The sequence below is a fragment of the Peromyscus leucopus genome, chromosome 3 (assembly GCF_004664715.2).
Source record: "Peromyscus leucopus breed LL Stock chromosome 3, UCI_PerLeu_2.1, whole genome shotgun sequence".
In the NCBI taxonomy this organism is placed as follows: Eukaryota; Metazoa; Chordata; class Mammalia; order Rodentia; family Cricetidae; genus Peromyscus; species Peromyscus leucopus.
The window spans coordinates 159,433,337-159,453,116 of NC_051065.1; the positions used below are offsets into that span (position 1 = coordinate 159,433,337).

General features: G+C 38.1%; 1 protein-coding gene across 1 annotated transcript in view; it reads right to left on the reverse strand.

Annotated features, from left to right (window-relative positions):
- Grm7 (glutamate metabotropic receptor 7) overlaps positions 1–19,780 on the reverse strand; it is a gene marked incomplete at its 5' end in the record, with an annotated part of 311,121 nt that overhangs the window by 50,330 nt on the left and 241,011 nt on the right. The window contains 2 exons of the mRNA XM_037204288.1: positions 6,506–6,597; positions 12,223–12,469. Coding sequence (XP_037060183.1) covers positions 6,527–6,597; positions 12,223–12,469 — 318 coding nt within the window. The remainder of the gene's footprint in view (positions 1–6,505; positions 6,598–12,222; positions 12,470–19,780) is intronic.

A 19,780-nucleotide genomic window follows, 5' to 3' on the forward strand; every position in this document is an offset into this window, starting at 1 on the left:
AGTGGCACATGCTTGTAACCCAAGAATTGGAGGAATGGAGACAGGAGGATCCTTGGGACTTGGAATATGACTAGCTATTGGAATATGACTATCTAAACTGAATGAACTCCAGTTTCATTATGACCCTCTGTCTCAAGGAAGAAGGTAAAATCTAAGTGAGAAGAATGCTCATTGGCCATCTGTGGCTTCCATGTACACACACACACTCACACACACACACACACACACACACACATGTTATTAAACAAAATACATAATCATATCTAAAAAGGAGGGAAGGGGATAAAATCCAAGGAAAGGAAAGGAAAAAAATGGAGAAGAAATGGAATGAAGGAAGACAGAAGGAAGAGGGAAGGGAGGAGGAATTGGAGGGGGCAGGGAAGTAGATCAGAGATGACTAAGGATGTCATTTGTATGTTCTCACATATGACCCACCTTTACATAGGAGGGTTCTACTATATAGGGTCCAAAGATGTCTCCATGGCATCCCATTAAGGGAACATGTTTCTATGGCAAACTGAGGATTACATAAAATGGGGCTTATCCATGGTCACAGAGATGTACAAGGCAAGCCAAATATGCGACACTCCAACTACCTCCACAAGGGTCACATTCCAAGTTTAGTTTTCCTTATTCTCGGCTAGGGCAAATGACAACACAGTCAAGGTCATGTCCAATACTTACCAATGTGAAGCAACTATTCACATTAAAATCATCTAAAGGTTTGGGTCAGCTAAGCCAGAACACCCATGGGAGATTTCTCTAGCATGCTCTTGTACAAGTTGATACCTTGGAGGTTACTCTGAGAAACGACAGATAGAAAAAAAAAAGGAATTCAAAACCAATATTCAAGTCAAAAAGGCAAAATAAATTATGAGAATATTCATATAGATCATAAAGAAAATCATGATTACCTTTGATTCTGAAAGTTAATTTAAAATGTGTCCAAGCTTCAACTTCAATGAAGGGAGAGAGAGAGAGAGAGAGAGAGAGAGAGAGAGAGAGAGAGAGAGAGAGAGAGAGAGAGAGAGAGAATCTGCAAAGTTGAGGTACATCTTTAGTAGTTAGAAACTGTAATAGAACCATCAGTTGAATATTGAGATGAACCTTCCTCATAGCAGTCAGATGGGGGAGAATTTTCAGTGATGAACTAAGTGGGATTAAGGACATATATTTTTCTTTTGAAATTAAAGTGACATTTGGTTCTAAAAGACAAAACTTGTCATAAATAGCTGGATCTAATAAAACCCATTCACTTTGATCACAAAGCCATCAGCCAGCCATCAAAATAGACTTTAGAACTATTTAAAGTTTATACCTGTGAGCTTGATTGAGTCTATGTGTACCATATGATTGCAAGAGCCCATGGTGGCTAGAAAAGGGTATTGGCGCCTCTAGAATTGAAGTTACAGGTGGTCGAGAGCTGCCACGTGGCCTCTCAGAACTAAACCTGGGTCCTTTGCCAGTGCAGTAATGCTTTTAACCACTGAGCCATCTCTCTATTTCCAAACACATTTCCAATGGAAATTGTCAAGTTCATGTGTTATTGGAATGATAAATGGTATAAAATTCATAGTCCACAGACAAAAGAAATAAGCATAAACTGTGTTGGTTTTGTATGTTGGCTAAATGCACCAAAATGGAGATTAAATGCAGGTATATTACTGATACCACTTTTAGGATTTTCACATAAAACCACAAGACAATTTTGTAACCTGACATCACCATAAAAGTTACCTCTTTGGTCTGTATGATCTTGATGGCTTTGTCTTGAAGGATACAATCCTACCTGCTGAGTTACATAGACTGAGTATTTTCTTGTTCATAATTCCCATTCATTATTATCTACATACCAGTCAGGTTCTAGGTAAGGCTGAGAGCCTGGGACTCACCAGGTTACTATACCAATGGAACAGAGATAAAGTAAACTTTGTCCCCACATAGTCAGGCCACTTCTGGATGTCATGCCCTAAGATAATATGTCCTTAACTCCGATACAGCAGCTTTGCAGAACCATTTCTCATTCCCAAACATGCCCCATTATTTTTATGCTTCAGATTCTTTGTGCATAGTCTTCCCTGTTTTAAGTGTCTTTCCTTGTTTGGCTGCCTGGACCACCTTGCATACAGGGTGGAGCATGGTGTTCTCCATACATAGCTGGACAATTGATGTACTTCTAATAAGAGCCCCCATCATTTGCAGTCAAAATTGCTTACCTGAGTGTCCTCCATCATGTCTGAGCTCCCTGAGGGACTTGTCCATTTCTGTCTCCCATTTGTGTTACCTCAGGGCTGGCACAGGGCAAAGCTTCTGAGATATTCATTTGACTGTCCCCCCTTAACAGCAGTCTCATGGTTCATAAATCTCGATGAGACTGAGCCAGGCGGTGGTTCAATATACCTTGTGATGCAGTTTCCATGACTTAAGGGAATGATGTGCATAACTCTACTGTGCTAGTAAAACTACCGGCTGTGTGTGCTTTTATCCTATTCTTTAAGTGGGATGTGAGCTGCAGAGCTGGGTGGCAGGTATTAATTGGTTTCTGAGCATGTGCTGAGAGATCGGTCCTGATGAGATTTATTGCTGCATTTATTTCTGAGGTGATTCTGTGTCAAAAGTGGGGGTAGCCTTATATTCTTTGCTGTGCTATATTTAGAGAGTGTTTCAAAGTGGATTTAAAATTGAAGTGGTCTCCTGTTCAAACAGGGCCACCGCATTGAATGCTAAAGAGGAAGAATCTCAATAGGATGTAAAGTCTTGTATGACAGAGTTCTTAAAAGCTACAAGTGCTAAATAATCCCACCATATTAATGAGAAGAAGCAGAAGATTATTAAGATTTATTTATTTGGGGGCATGTGTATGTATGCATGGTGTCCATGTATTTGCATGTGTGTGGGTGGGCAAGTATATGGGTGAATGTGCATCTATATTTTGAGGCCAGAGGTTGATATCAAGTGTGTTCCTTGATTATTCTTCTCTTTATTTATTGAGGAAAGCTCTCTTGCTGTACCCAAATCTTGCCAATTTGGCTAGTCTAGCTAGCCAGCTTCCTTTGGGAATCTCCTGTTTTCCCCTCCCAACAACTGGGATTGTAGGTGGACTGTCACATCATCAGGAATTTATTTAGGTGCTAGGGATCCAAATTTTATGCTTGGACAGCAAGCACTTTACCCACTATGCCATCTTCCTAGCCCTTAGTAACTTAAAAAAACTGCAGTTCCATAAGTTGATATCTCAGTGGTATTAAAACCTGAATACTTGCTCAGAAGAACAAAACTGTGCAAAAACACAAAAGTGTAATTATATGTCTGTATATGCAAGGCTGGATTGAACCTAATGCTTTGTAATCACACTACCATCCTCCAGTACTCAACTACTATATGAAAACAACCTATTTCCTGACCTGAGTAAAGTACAGGATCAATCTTTTTTTTTTCTTTTTCTTCCTTCCCTAATTAGATGTTAAAGTAAGTATTGCTAGACCAGTAACTTGTCACACAGTTATAAAATTTATAGACCCATAAATGAAAAGATGGAGTGATGCTTTTGCTGATGTCAGGTGTAGGCATCTGTCAGAGATGCCTACTTTGAAAACAGGTTCCTTACACAAAACAGATTTTCTAGCCATGTTACACTTTGTTTTGTTTGACTTTAAATTTGTTTCCTTTCATCTCTTACAAGCAAATGCCATGCTTGCTGTATATGATGTATCTTTGGTGGAACCCAGTGTCTGAAGTGGAGTTTTAATAGCAAATTAGCATAAAATTCACTCTTACAACTGTAATTGTATCACATATTTATCTCTTTGTCACATTTCCCTGAATACTGTTACACAGAAATAGATTCAAACATGGGGCCCTTGAAGCATTTCTTTAGTTGGCCTCCAAATATAGGCAGTTCTTATTGTTAATGGGGAGCAGTTGATGCCTACTCTTTGAAAACACATAACTTGGACCATCTTCTACCCCCTATTATTTCAAAAGGGAACAAATATAAAGTGCATCCTTCCTTTGAGAAGATATCCCTAAACTGATCAGGAAAATAATCAAGTGCAAATATTACTTGCATCCACAAGACCATCAAAAAAAAAAAAAAAGGTGGAGTAAAACATATTAGTGAATGAATGTGCCATACTGTGGCACTGGGAAAAGAAAAATCAGTTCATGTTCCTTATCCTGTGATGTGACCTGTCTGCTTACTCTCTCAGAATCTCACTAACAAAATCTGTGAGTAAAATAATCCCATGTTGGTTTTGTTTCTAAGCACCACTTCTTAGCAGTATTTATTTTTAAATTTGTATTACATTGTGTGTGTGTGTGTGTGTGTGTGTGTGTGTGTGTGTGTGTGTGTGTGTGTAGGTCAGAAAACTACCCCAGGGAGCCTGCTCTCCCACCATGTAGATCTCAGGATAACTCAGGTCATCAGGCTTGGCAGCAAGCTCCCTTACCTGCTGAGCTAACATGCAGATCTCTACCAATACTTTTTAACTGAAAGGTCAACTTCATATAGTTTTCTATTACATCCTTTAAACCAAAAGGCACCAACTGAGAATGGAACTAAAGAGAATTTTTAATAGATGGATATTTAGTCTATCTTTTTTTTCCTGGGGATAATTCTTTCTCATTTATTTTCAGGAAGTCTTCTGTAAAAGAACTGTGAAATGACGAGCCACAGTGTTTTGACAATCACTGGTACAGCAGAGACTTGAAATCTCACTGGGATATAGTTACATATTCACTGTAGGGAAGAATGCCCTATTTAAAATCTAGGACACATCATGTTGATACAGGGGAAAGGAAATAACTATGGAAACAATACATCTGAAATTAAAGACTAAGATATTGCATCCTTCTAAAATCAACAGGAAATGTAATTACTCTTTGAAAGTAATTGCTGCCTGTCTTTGAGTACTAAGTGGATTTTTTTTTAAAGACCAAGATATTATTTGTATGTAGAATATCATTCCAAAAAAACATATTGTGTCTGGACAGTGATTTAACAGAAGTCCCATGACAGAGACACACAAAGAGAAATGCTAGTCCACATTGTTAAACATAATGTCAGCCTCCATGACAAGACCTCACTTTCATAGATCTCTAGAAATAGGCCTTCCAGCTGTTTTAAAAACAAGAGAGTATATGTAGAGACAAGCAGAAGGGAGTCTTTTATTCAAATTTATCACCTAATTTAATTTCATTTTTAATGTTTGTGTGTGTGTGAGAGAGAGAGAGAGAGAGAGAGAGAGAGAAAGAGAGAGAGAGAGAGAGAGAGAGAGAGAGAGAGAGAGAGAGAGAGAGAGAGAGAGAGAGAGTTAGTTAGTTTTCAGGGGCATGTAAGTGCTGATGTCCATGGAGACCAGAAGAAGGCATCAGATTCCTGGGGTGACATTGTTGGTGGTTGTTTGCCTTTCAATCTGGGTGCTAGGAATTGAACTCAAGTCTTCGACAAGAGCATTACACAATCTTATCTGCTGAGGCATTTCTCCAGCTATTCACACTATTCTCCATGCCCTCCACTGTTTATTTTCTCTACCATTTGGACGTTGCTGAATCCATTTAGACAACAATGTTTGAAAGCAAGAGATGTTTTCCCCTGTGATTCCACATTGCTTCGGCTGACATCCAGAAATGATAAGGACAGTAGCATCTTTAAGAGTAGTCTTACAGCACAGATTCACTAATAGGCTAACAAAGCAGTACATGAGCACGAATGGTGAGTCAGTTGATGAATGGCGAGTCAAGATGTTTCATTCATATGACCAGTTGATCAGGTCACATAACCCATTGTTTTTAATACAATGGTAATAGTTGGTAGACCCTCTGGCTAATTTTGAAACTTTCCTTTGCCCTTTGTCATCTTTCTTTGACCTCTTCCCTAGTTTCAGACAACATTAAAGTTTGCTTGACTTCTCAGAGAAAGAAACATGATTGACAAATCATCAATTCCAGCCATAAAACTTTCCTGTAGTTAATTGTTGAAAAAAAAGAAAGAAGGAAAGGAGGACAAAAGAAAAAAACAAGACAATTAATCTTACAATGTTAGGACCAGCTATTCATATTTTTTGAATAGCTATACTCCCAGGAATGTGTACATTTATTTTGAGGTACCAAGTAATGGTAGCTGAAGTAGATATGTGTACTTGACTGATAAAGCATGCTCCTTTTTTCCATATCAGTGATCCATACTGTCAGAATGTAAAAACACATATTTAAAAATAATTTTTTTTACCATCACTTATTTTAGAGTAGACTCTACATCAGAATAAACAGCACCCATTCTCTAATGAGACTGGCTAGTTGCCACACCCAAAATCATGTTGTCCAGTAAAGACACCAGGCATGGAACTAGAGCTGTCACTGAGGTCATCAAACTGATCAGATTTCAAAACTCATTTCTCCGTACAGATAGAATTTCATATTGTCATGCACGGTGTTCATGAAAACATTTCTATTCTTAGTGTAGACAATAACACACAAATAAATGAAAAGGAGATTGTTTTCTTACCTTTTGGGAAGCAGTCAAAAGCTATACTGTTGGTGGGATAGTGTACCAAGTTACGGACTTTTGTACACTCTTTCTTACTGGTGGTATACAGTCTACAGGAAAAGTAAATATATAGGAATGTATAAAATAAATGTGCAGACAATATTCTTTTTTATTATAATCAGTTACTCTTTATTGTTGTTGAAGAAGAGGCTGTAACAGAGACCCACAGACATTGTGCCCACTATTTCAGTGGATACAATAGGCTTGGGTAGACCAGATCACCATTATTCAGGCACCTCTGAACATGGGGGTGCTGGTGCCACTAGAGAACTGAAGGCAACTAGGTTGTACTTGCTTGAGTTGGTGCAGCTGCGGCAACCAGTCCCCAAATAACTGATCTACCTGGCTCTCTCCTTCCTGTTGCCATTCCTTTTACCTCAGCCTAGTTCATTCTTGCTGACCAGCTTTGCCTGGTTATTCCAGAAGGATGGATACGAATAGCGCCATGTTGAGAATGTTAGAGATCCAAACAGATGAAGAAGCAAAACAAAACAAGAAACATTAACAAATTAGCATAGCATGGAAATGTGTTACAGAACTTTCTAGGCAGTATTATTTGTGTACAATTTGTTGCCCACATCCATTTTCCAGCAGCCTAGATTTTTTTATTAATCAAATACTTTCTTCTATTGATATTTCTATTTTATGTGATTTCTTTCTTTGAGACCAGCACAGGATTTTTTTTTTGTTTTCCTTATAGTCAATGCCAAATAGTAATAAAAAAAGAAAAGATCAATATCAGAATGCATTTATGTTGAAATTATTTTATTTTATATTTTATATCTGAGATATACATTATTGTTATTCTAATATGGTCTTCCCCACATTCTGTGTTCATGGGCATAATCCCATCTGTTGTGGAGCACATCTAGCTTCTCCATTGGTTATACACGCCCATATCCAATAAGTGGGGCGTGCTCTTAGCTGCCTACCTGCCTACTATGGCTAGCTCCTACTGACCTTCCAGGTTATGCTCTGCATCCACCCAGGTGTTTTGACTTGAGTTATTTCTCAGCCTGGGGGACATCAACTTAGAAAATGGATGGTGTCTTAGAACCAGGGTAGTTACAGCCTCTCATCATTATGCAGTGCAATCCTTGCCCAAGGGAAGCATGAGATAAAAGAGTAATTCACATACAATCTGATGAGTGTTACTATTCAAGATGAGGAAGATACCACTTCATATTCACCAATAACAATTAAATCATGCTGTCAAACAATTGATATCCATCCAGCTTTAAAAGGACCATATGAGTAGTCATAAGCCACAGCCCAAGCAAGACCACATCCTCCGATTCATTTGCCATAAACATATATAGAAGTCGGCATTCTCAATACAGGGAGAGAGGCCAGATTCAGGAAGTAGGTGAGAAAAGCAGATTTTGAAGAAATTCTGAGGAGCAGTATCTTGGATATAGTTAAAGTATCCAAATGAGTTTTGGCTTTTCTGAACCCCTGTGACAGAAATCACTTTTATATAAATAAAAGTCTTGGAGCTTCACCCCATTGCCCTTTGGGCTTGCTAATTTTCAGTGTGAACACAGACCCTGGCAAACACTGGCCTGAACTTGAATATGGGATATATGCACAGTGCACAGATAACATTAACACTTTGACAAGTTTGTCTCTTTATCCCAACAAAAAAGATGTTATTCTTTAAAGCAATCAGAATTTTAACTGAAGGAGAAACTTGAGAGGACCATTTCAATCCTTGAAAAGTAATGAAGTACAGAGGGCGGTTTTAATGTCTGCACATTTTAAGCCAAGAAGCAAGCTCATTTTCATGTAGACGTGTGCCATGGGGAGGTGGATGCGTGGAAGTGGCCATGCGCCAGATGGCAAGCTGTGGTGATGGAGCAGAGCTGTTCAAGATGAAAACACCAAGGACTGAGATACATTCACACTAAGTGTTCAGAGCACAGATGAATTGGAGAGCGTTTCTGGTCCATTCATTACTTTGAAGTTCATACTATGCACTGGCCTGTCTTCTTAAATATCTTTCACCACCTTAAAAAAGAATTTCCCCTTTGGAGAGATGCATATTTTCAAGTGCATATATTATTCATAATTTTTTTTTACCACATATCTTAAATTAAGCAAATATTTTCTGTGTCTCCATTGCCAAAATTTAGTTTTTGGAGATTATTTGAGCCATTATTGGTTTTCAACATAATATGGTATAATGTCAACATTTCATAGCATCAGAACCTTGTCTATTTTCATTGACTAAAATTTTCACTCTTAACATATATTGTGCATATTTGTGACTTTCAGGTCACAGATTAAAATACAGTTTAATGTGATGCCATATTTTCTACATCAGAAGCTTGTTTGGGGAATATTTCAAATGTTGTATTTTTAATGTCCAATTATTTCATTCCTTTAAGCTTTGTTTCTTCCAGATAAGCACTAATGCTAATATAATGGAGCCAGTCTCCACTATGGACCCAGACGGGACATCCCAAGATTAAACACTTTCCTTTAATATGCCGAAACTTCCAGATCTGAGATGTCCAGTGCAGTAGTTACAGCTTTGGCTGGCTACTTATTTAAAGTCAAATAAAAACAAAGATTCACTGTCTCATTTGAAAAGCTGTACTTTTAGGTGCTTGAGAGACACTGGGGTTTATGTTGGCTATACTAGACAACACTGAATCAGAATCCACTGTTGCCTGCTGACAGTGCTGTTAGACGGCTTGGGAGAAATTGAGTCTCTCAATGCTCTGCCAGAGCTGGATCATCAAAAAACCCCAATGTTTGGAGGGAGGCACCTGACTCTCCTAATGTGGTTCAGCCAATTTCTAGTTATCCTTTGTGGTATTTTATGTTAGTGGATACACAATACCAGAAGAGCTTGAAGAATTTCAAACACCTTTCAGATTGTTTGAGAGGCAAAGACTCTATCTAATTGTACCATTCTCTTTCTTTTTTATTTTTTTTTTCTGGAGTGTTTGTTATGACTCTTTATAGATAATCAGAACAACCAAAAAAAATTTTAAGGATGGATGTCCAGTGAGTTCTCTGTAGGATAATTGCAATGATTCCAATTGACACTACAATATTTGAATTTTGGAGTTAGTATGATAAGGACTCTACCTGGGCAGCCTCCTCTAAATGTAAGTTATTACTGTCTGTAGACAATACAATAAGCAACCACATATTTCATAGTACAACTTGTTTCAGAAAAGACAGCTCCCCTCCCCTCAAAACACCACCACTACAACCACCACCATTACAACGACCAGCACCGCCACCACCATCATTATCACTCATATTACTATTGTTGTTGTTATTATTATTTTATTACTATATATTTGAGCTATATTACCAAAAAAGCAAGCCAAGAGAAAGATTTATGCACTGGGAATTTATCCTGCTAGTCATGTTTCAGGACACACAGTAGCAAAGAAGAACAAGCATGGGTTTAGGAGTTAAGACCTTGGTTAATTCAACCTTTGATGCTAAATAGGTACATGACTTAGGCCATGTTACAGAAGCTCCCTGCAGTGAGGCTTCACCAGTAAATTAAGAATAAGAGCATCTTCTCTATTGAGTTGCTGTGCAGAATAAAAGCTGGCAGAATAAAAATTTCTGTGTGATACATATTTTAAAAGTGACTGATGCAGTTAGTATTAATGTTAGTGCTTGCGTTTTAGAAACTACTCAAATGTTCAATGATTGATATGAACATAAAAAGTTAGCTATAGTCAAAAGATATTAATGTTTAAGTATTGTAGGATTAGTTGTCTAAATTTATAAGTTTGTATTTGTTCATTTTTAAAATAAAAATATAGAGAAGAGACTTCCAACTGTCTTGATTACTAACTTGGGTCAAAATCTTGTTAAAATTGTGTGCTTGAGTATATATAGATATACATATATGATTAAAATTGTTATTGGACTAGAGAATGGATGAAGTTTCCATGAAGTGGAAAGTTGGTAAAAGTTTATTATAAATACCTACAGAAACTGAGCTATACAGGAAAAGTGATCAGTATGATGATAATTGTAACTATAGGCATACACACAATCATAGAAATATTACTTTTGGGGGTTGAGTTTTATCTACTACGTGGCATTTAGTCTGCTTTTAACTTTACTGTCATATCTACCTGATTACTTGGAAATAGACTTGTAAGAATGCTTTGCCTCTTCAGGAATTGGAGCCATTGGCATTCAGTAGATGTGAAATTTGTGAGTCAAATATTTCATAACACATTTATGATATTGGCAATATTACTTCCATATTATACAAAAAGATGTTGAGCTTTAGAAAAGCTCCGTGGCTCTCAGTCACATGGTGCTAAGTGGAGAAGCTTCGGTTGGAACCCAGGTGTGTCTGCACTCCAGAGTGCTTCCTCCATCACTCTGAAGGTCAGAGCATCTTGGTATGCTCTTCCCAGCTCCCATTGGCCAGTTGCTCTGGAGACATGGCAGAGCTTATATCCTCATTCTTTTTCTCCTTTCTTTTTGGGATAATTGTCTTCGTCCTCCAGTCTCTCCATTAATCTCTTCTATTGAGCTTCTGAGTGAAGCCCATGCTTATTTTGAAAGTGTTTCCCAATATTTTGTATATCCATTCATAAATGAAGATGGGACAAGATCATGTGTTTTTGTGCAGTATTCATTAAAACTAAGCTCTCTGGCCTACTGAATTTCTGTCTGTTTGGTTACAAGTATGGGTATGGTAAGATGAGTTCTTAATTTAAAAGCAGTGTGTTTTGAATGACTTGATGGGAAATCCAAAATCTCTTTTATAAACAGAAATTACTACAATGAATACCAGTATCTGAACTGGTTAAAATATTCATGGGATGCAAATCTTAGTACTAGTGTTTTTAGTCTGAAATCTATATTTACTACCACACTGTTAGTAAAAGTGGCAATTGATAATTTTATGCAGCTAACATCTGAGTTGATGTAGTGTTATTTATGTGATGTCCTATGTCTATCCTTTGTAGGTCCTTCACAGGCAACACTGAAGACCACCTGACTGTTAGGGATAAGGCAGGCAGTATATTGAGTCTAACACTTGTGAATGAAGGCTGTCAGTTTTTGTCCTTCACAAAATAATTTTCTTCTTCAGTGTCTTAGGAGCTACTTTCTCCAAGTGTGACCTGCCTTTTGCATGGTAGACTATGGCCTGGTATACTTGAATGAAAGTTTAATATCTTTCTCCAATATTTTCTACTTCTGTTTCTAAAAGACTTGCTTTGAAATAATTTCTCCACATTCACGTCTCAGTGGAAGGAAGGCATGCTTCTAAAGTTCTTCAAAATTTTAATTTTACTTTTAAGGCTGCAGTTCACCATGTATAGCTACTTCTCTAACAGGAAGTTGTTTTCCTAGCAGGAAGTAGTCCTTCTAAGAGGAAGTCATTTTCCTAGTGGGAAGGGCCTAATAAAGATGGACATGTTTAGACATGTTTATTCCCACTGGATGTTTCTGGAGCAAAGGACAAAGAGACAAGAGAATCAAGAGAGAAGTCAGAACTCTGAAAAGCTTTCTACCAAGAAAATGATAGCAGGAATGAATCACCATCTGAAGGGTAAATGTTACCATTCATCAGGGCAAGCCATCCACAAGGCAAGCTTAGTCTAGAGAGCAGAAACACACATCCCATTTTTCTGGAATTTTCTCATGCAGGATGGAAAGATGAAAAGAGTGTTACTTACTGTTTGGGTCTACGTTTTCACAGAGTTCTGTCTTTGCCTCACCGTTGGGCCTGTCACTGGGTTTGTGTGACAGCCTTGATGACATGGTGGCTGCTGTGACTACGGCCTTGAAGCTTCGCTTCCGTTTCTGGACATTGAGTTCAGGATGGAAAATGATGATGTACACTTTCGGCATGTATAGCATTCCCAGCGCCACTGATGCACTTAGGTTCATGGAGATTGTAAGTGTGGTAGTTTGAATGTAGAGCTAGGAGACACAACACACAAGGCACTATTACAAATACAATGACCGCAGAGGGTGTGTGAATACTTAAAGGGGTGTCACGAATCACTATGGCTCGGAGAAAAACAGCAATCCCAATGACCTTCTGCTAAAAAGGAAGACAACCTGGCTATATATCTATTTCAGAGCTTAACTATGTTAGTTATCTTTGGGCAAATCCTTATGCATAGAGAGATCTTCTAGCCTGATGTTTAAGGTAGACTTTTTATCAGATTTAAATTACTTTTAGTGACAATGATAGATATGAAAACATGAATTATAGTATATCACAATGATCTGTAATCTTGAATAAAAGTTGCATATTATTTTAAACCCCCAAACAAAAAGTTTATTATATGATTTACTGTGCAGAGATTCTGAGATATTATTTGAAAATTACTTCCATTCATAAATGCTTCATTTGTATCATTTTGTTACATAGTGCATCTTCATCAAACCTACAGAATAGTGATCCATTTTCCCTAAAAAGTAAGACATTTTGGCTTATATGTGTTCATAAAATATAAAAGTCAAGGTCCAACAACTAGTTATGACTTTTTGAGTCTGTTCACATTTAAAATTGCTAACTGTATGATAATACCTTATTCTGCCATTATGTTATTTATTGTTTGGATAGTAACCACACTCTCATCACCACATTTCTGGGGTAGTTAACCAGATTAAGAAATCACTTCCTGTCCAATGTGTAGAGAAATTGTCTTGGTGAAAAGGTGAAGAGCATAGGATATGTAGATTCAGGCAGTCTGTAAGGGTAGAGCCACAAACATCGTACATATCTATGATTATGATGTGTCATCTTATGATCTAGAGCTCCTTAGAAAACAGATATGTCTGATGTATGCATGGGTTCTAAAGGCTAGGTTAGACTGGGCAACTGGTGACCTTTACCTTTTGCATCAGTGCAACCCCTAGGTCCTTGATAACAGATTTGACTGTGGTGGTCCACACCCCTATCTTCTTGTTAGACTCCATTAGACATCTATATGATTCTATATGGGCTATATCTGGCTACTTTTCAGGTGAATATTCTACAATTCCCCAACTTTCTGAGTTCCATCTTCCTGACTAGTCATCCTTATGGACTGTCTTTCAGATCTTGCATAGACTTTGTTCATTTAACCATGGAATCCTTTTACAAGTTCTTTGCATTTAAGTTTGTTTGCTTCTACTTGACCTGTTTCTCCTTTGCTTCTTAAAACATTTTCCCTGGGATATTCTCACTCGTCATCTCTTTATTTATACATTCTCCAAGGGCAGTTTCCTGTACAGACTCAGTATCAAGTTGTAATTATATTCTTACTTCTTTGATTTTATCCTGTACCCATCTCTGCTACAGGTTTCACAAAGTTAGATCCTATCTGGAAGCATTATTCTCTATCTAATAGACAAGTGTAGGATACTACATAAATATTTGATGGATTGAATCACTTGCTTGACAACTCTTTTCTACCTATACTTCAGTGGTCACATAGCCATTCTTTAAAATATAAATATTTCCACCATATCTAACCAAAATTTTGGTATTTCTGATCAAAATTCCTTGAGACCTTTCCATCTTGCTTAGTATGCCCAAAGCCCTGGGTTCCATCTCTGAAAAAAAAAGGTTAAATAGAAAGCATGGAGGCACATTGATGAGAAGGTTCAGGCTACACCTCTCCCACATATACAAGTCTATAGAGATCAAACCGATGACATTTCAGGAAATGTGCCAAGTTATTGATATCCTAGCATGGAAAGTTTGCTTCTAAGTCTAAAGTTTTTCTTTTGGTGTCATACTTAGTACTTGTCTTTTAGCAACATAATTTGTAACACTTTTAATTTCATGTCAGTCTTTAGTTTACATGATACTTATCATGTAATGAACTACCTACCCTTTTAAACCTTGGGTAGTTAATACCACTTTCTTATAACTAGTTAATAAACTTAGCCAAATAACCATGGTTAGCCCCTTTCATTAGAGAGCAAGTGCCCATGTACACATAGCCCAGCCTCTTCCCTGGACTGCTTCTCCCTTCAGCCTAATCCTACCACGGCTAACTGAGATTCTGTCTCATTAAAAGACCATCCCTCCCCTTGGCCAAAGTGGCCTAGGCCTTTGGGAAAATGATAGATAGCCTTAGAATTCCTACCTTGTGTGTGTATCCTCAATCTAAATAAATTTCCAGGGCCCAGCTTCAGCTCCTGGGTTGGAAGCAGCTTTCCTCACATTCACACTTATGTATAAATACAGAGCAAAGCAAGCCAAGGCCTGTGCAAATTATTTACAGCAATTGTCTTACAGACTCATACATAACACCCACTGTTATATGGATTCTCTTGATATTTCCATTTTTCAACTCTAAAATGAAGAATAGCAGCTCCTACCTAATTGGGTGGGGATCAAATGAATGAGGAGGGAAGAACTCAGCAGGATCCTAGGAAGCAATGGCACAGTGGAATATCTGCTGCTAATCTCTACCTCCTGCCACATTAACTTGTCATGGAGGGGATGTTGGGGGAAAATTTCCTCTTTAGTCACTTTCACGTACATTAAACTTAAGGATATATGTGATGTTTAGATTTGAATATGTTCAAAAGGCCATGCTCTTCCTCCCTAAGCAGACAGAAATAAAGCAGAAAATGTGTGACTACAACGCACACATTTAGAGATAGCTCAATGCCGGGCAAATCTCAGCTGGATCTACTCCATGCATCTTCTCTCCTAGTTCTATTAGTTACAGTAAGATGTGGTGGCATATCAAGAAATGCCTCACTACTCCAGAAATTAGCATATCACTCTTAGTTGACTTCTTGTCTTTGATATGTTAAGAATCTGGAAAACTTCAGTGTTCAATCTGTCTTTAACGGAAGCTCAATATCTTCCACTGATCACAGTGAAATGTCATTTTAATCAAAGCCTTGCGTTTCTCCAGGAAAGGAAGAAAATTGTCATAGAATTGAAATACTGTTTGCTAGACACAAAATACTTCCTGTATTCATGAGCTATTGAGGTCTTTTTTTTCCCCCTGTGAAAATGTGAAAAAAAAAAAAAAAACCTTTTATTCAACCCAGATAAGGCACCAAGGACAGCTGAGGGAAAAAAGATTCCACCCAAGTCTACCTTGGTAAGAGAAAAAAGATTCCACCCAAGTCTACCTTGGTAAGTTAGAAAGTTTATGGAAGCTACCTACAGGAATATCACTGAAAAGCCTACTCAAACATGAGTGGACACCCTGTCCAACTCCCCATCTTGCTTGTAGCTCCACACAAGGGAGCATCTCCCTCCCCAACAATTGTCTGCCCTTTACATAACCTTGGGAATGGCCCTTATGAATCTTGTAACTTTCTGAACTTCTTGGGCCTCTTCAGATCCTATAGCTTCCTGAATCTTACAGCTTCCTTACCACCTGCACAAGAGAATGTTGCAATTTGGAAGAAACAGCTCTACAACATGAGAAAGTTGCCAGCTGCTTTGTTAAAGTTTTAGAGCCAGTTTGGTTGAAGACAAGCTCAGGATGTTTCAAAGCAAGCTGTGAATAGCCAGCTGCAAGACTCATGGACTTGCGGCTCTGGGAATTATGAATCTCTTAATATGCTTCAAAACATTAGGAGGGTAAAGGAAACACAGAGCTCAGAGAAGGAGGAAAGACAAGAGCCATTTAGAAAAACAAATTTCTGATTTGGAGATTCATGAAAATGGTTTCATTATCACTGCTGTTGTCTTCAACAATAATTATAAAACAAACTGCAATATATTTATACATGTGAGTCTTCATTAAGAGCACTTTATTAGACATTAAACCACTGACATAGGAGACACATAACTATATGTTGTGCATTCACTGTTGTATGTCTTTTAGATCCACACCAAGAGTACTATTTCCCTGATACACTGCTGTGTGCCTGCTCTGGCTCAGGTGCTGGGTTTCAAGCGTGACAGACACATGCTCTGCTATCAGGAGCTGGATTATAATAGCAGAAGCAAAGCAATCAGATTTCCTTTATGACACAGTGACTGTAGCTAATAGCCGTGTATTCTATACTTACAAATTGCTAAGACAGAACATCCTCAGTTTCCTTACCACAAAAAAGGATATGTGTGAGGTAATGTAACTTAAGTAGTTTTATTTAGTCATTCCATAATAAAGACCTTTCAACACATCGTGTTGTAGACAAAAACGTGTTATTTTACTTGTCAATTAAACAGAGTGTGTAAATAAATAAATATTCAGTGACAACATAATGTAGAGCCTCACTATATCTTTTTTCCCATTGTGTGTTAGTCTCTGCTTACTTCCTCTTAAAATGCCCTCTGCTTTCCTGCCTTGCCTTTGAGATCTTGCTTACATCTGATGTTCAGTGGTTTCCCTTATACATAAAACTTTTGCCATTTCCATAGTCAACTGCCTTTGCTCATGTACTGTTCAGGTAGTAATCTCCTTGTCTTATCTTAAATTGTACTGTTAGTGTTCCCTAATGTTTGCTTTGAACATGCGAATTCAAGGCAGGAGCATGTGTGAATGCCCAGGCACTATGACTTCATGCACATTATCTGCATAAGCCAAATAAAATCCCAGCATGGATGAAGGAGATGGTCATGACATCTCATCCCTAACTGAGGTGCTACTGGCAATTGATGGAAGAGTCAGTTTTCTTTAGGGATGTAGCCTCTGAGAGCCTACTTATGATCCAGTAGATGACCCTACAGCTACATTAATACTAAATGGGCTCCATGAGCTTAAAAAATAGTCATTTGGCTTGATCTGTTTGGGAGGCAGCTGTGCATTGGTGCCGGGTCCTGGGCTCGTTGCATGAGTTGGCTGTTTGAATCCTGGGACTTATGCAGGGACACTTGACTTGGTCTGGGAGGGGGGGAATGGACCTGCCTGGACTGAGTCTACCAGGTCGATCCCGGTCCTCGGGGGAGACCTTGATCTGGAGGAGGTGGGAATGGGGGGTGGGCTGGGGGGAGGGGAGGGGGGCGAGATGGGGAGAACAGGTTAATCTGTGGCTAATATGTTGAACTGAATGGTGTTGTAAAATAAAAAAATAAAAATAAAAAAAAATAACACACAAAATAGGGAAGAAACAGTGTTATACAAGCATAAGGCAGGAATTGGAGGGGAGGAAATAAATGATTAATTTGAGCAAAGCATAAATATAAATGGAAGAAATTCTCAATAAAAAAGAAGATAATGTCTAGGTAATGGTCAAAACACACAAATAAAAGAAGAGGAGAAACAAAAATGCAAATTTATCACAGAGCAGTGGAGATATTAGAAACACCTTAAGCATTACATCATTTCTGCACATGTGGGGTTTATTTAACAGGAAACACTTGTGAAATATATAAGCCCTATTGTGGGATATTTGTATACTGTGTGAAGACATATTGCTGTGATTGGTGTAATAGAAAGCTGAATGGCCAATAGCTAGGTAGGAGAGTATAAGTAGAACTTCTGGAGAGAGAGAGAGAGAGAGAGAGAGAGAGAAACTATGGGAAGAAGAAATGTGGAGATACCAGCAAGACAAGAAACAAGTTGGACATATAGTGCAGAGGTGAGGTAACTGAGCCACGTGGTAGAACATAAATTAATAAAAACAGACTAATTTAAGTTATAAGAGCTAGTTGGAAAAAGCCTAAGCTAAGGTCAAGCTTTCATAATTATAATAAGTCTCTACATCATTATTTGCCAGCTGGTGGTCCAAGAAAGTCAGCATGAGAAAGCTTATTACAAAGCCCCACCTGGCTGAGTCAAGTTGTAGGAGACTAAATAAAAGGTGCACACAGGTGCCTGCTTCAGACATCTATAGCTGTTGTCTTCCACAGCTTCAATGTAACTACAAATGCGCACTTTCTGGCGTCCATTTCCATGAGAAAACTTCAAGTTATTTTAAATGAGGTAATGCATCACATTGATTGAACTGTTATACGTTTTTCAGGCATTTTCTAATAAGTATCTGTGTATTTACAAGCCATTTAATTCTCTCTCATCTCTCTTTCTCTTTCCAGGAGTGCATGCATATGGTGTGTGTGTGTGTGTGTGTGTGTGTGTGTGTGTGTGTGTGACTGATGATGTCACTGGTTACTGAATCCATCATACAATCTTTCCACTCATCCTGTGGTTTACAATGTACATTATTTCCACCAATGGTAATTCTTTAAAAGCACACATGCCATTTTTAGGCAGGACTGACTAGATAACAAAATGTCCATCACTGAGTATGAACTCATTGAATTCTGATTAATGGAAAACTTCTGCATTTGAACAGAGAATTCAGTGTGATAAACTTCATCAGCATCCAACATTGTTCCTATCATTCCTAGTCCAAATTTTCCATTATGAGTGTGTACCAGTTCTTTCATTACTAGTGTGAATTTGTGATTGCTGTGTCGTAAGACTGTTGCTAGGCTCAAATGATTTGGCCGTGGAAAAAAATACATAATAGTGCCAAGCAGGTAATGAGCCCTTGATAAGAATGTTAGTATCATAGTCTGATTTATTTGCTAATACAGCAAACAACCTGCTTTCTGTCCTGTTCTTTTTTCATACACTCTTAATACAGCTTGAAACAGCTATCTTTTATATAGAATCCAATGAATAATAGCTTGTTTTGAGAGGACTGAATTAAATTTTTTCTAGTTTTTTTTTTTTTTGAAGTTTACTCAAATCCCTATTTCATCTGCCATTGACTATTTTGTGAAAATTTTGTCTGTTCCCAGGTGTCGGCTGAGAATTGGCATGAAAGAGCTTTACGGGAGTCTTCTGGTAGCTGGAGAAGCTTCAAATGCTTCTCCTGGCTGAGAGCTTGTGTAATAGAAATGGAAATGCTCCTTGATGCTGTCCCTGTGAAGAGGGTGCACCACTACCTGGCAGATATTTGAAATATTCATGGGGCTAAATTGAAATAAAAGTTCTTGGCAGTCAATACAGGTTTTTTTTTTTTTTCAGTCTTTAATACTTGTACCCCTGATGCCAAGTTAAAGTGGCCTTATCATTCAGAAACAAACTGCCACATGACTGGAAAGGGGACAAACTGCTCCCAATCAGATCCTGTTGTCAATCCCAAAGTGTGACACACTGAAGGCCTTCCTTATGTGTGAAATACCACCCTATTATAGAAGGCTCTAGAATGTAATGGGGAAAAGACATTTTTTTAAAAAGTGGGTAAGACATTTCACCTTTTAGTCTTGATTTTTTGTTTATTTTGGTTTTCTTTTTGGTGACATGTTTTCTCTGTGTAGCCTTGGCTGTCCTGGAACTCACTCTGTAGACCAGGCTGGCCTCAAACTCA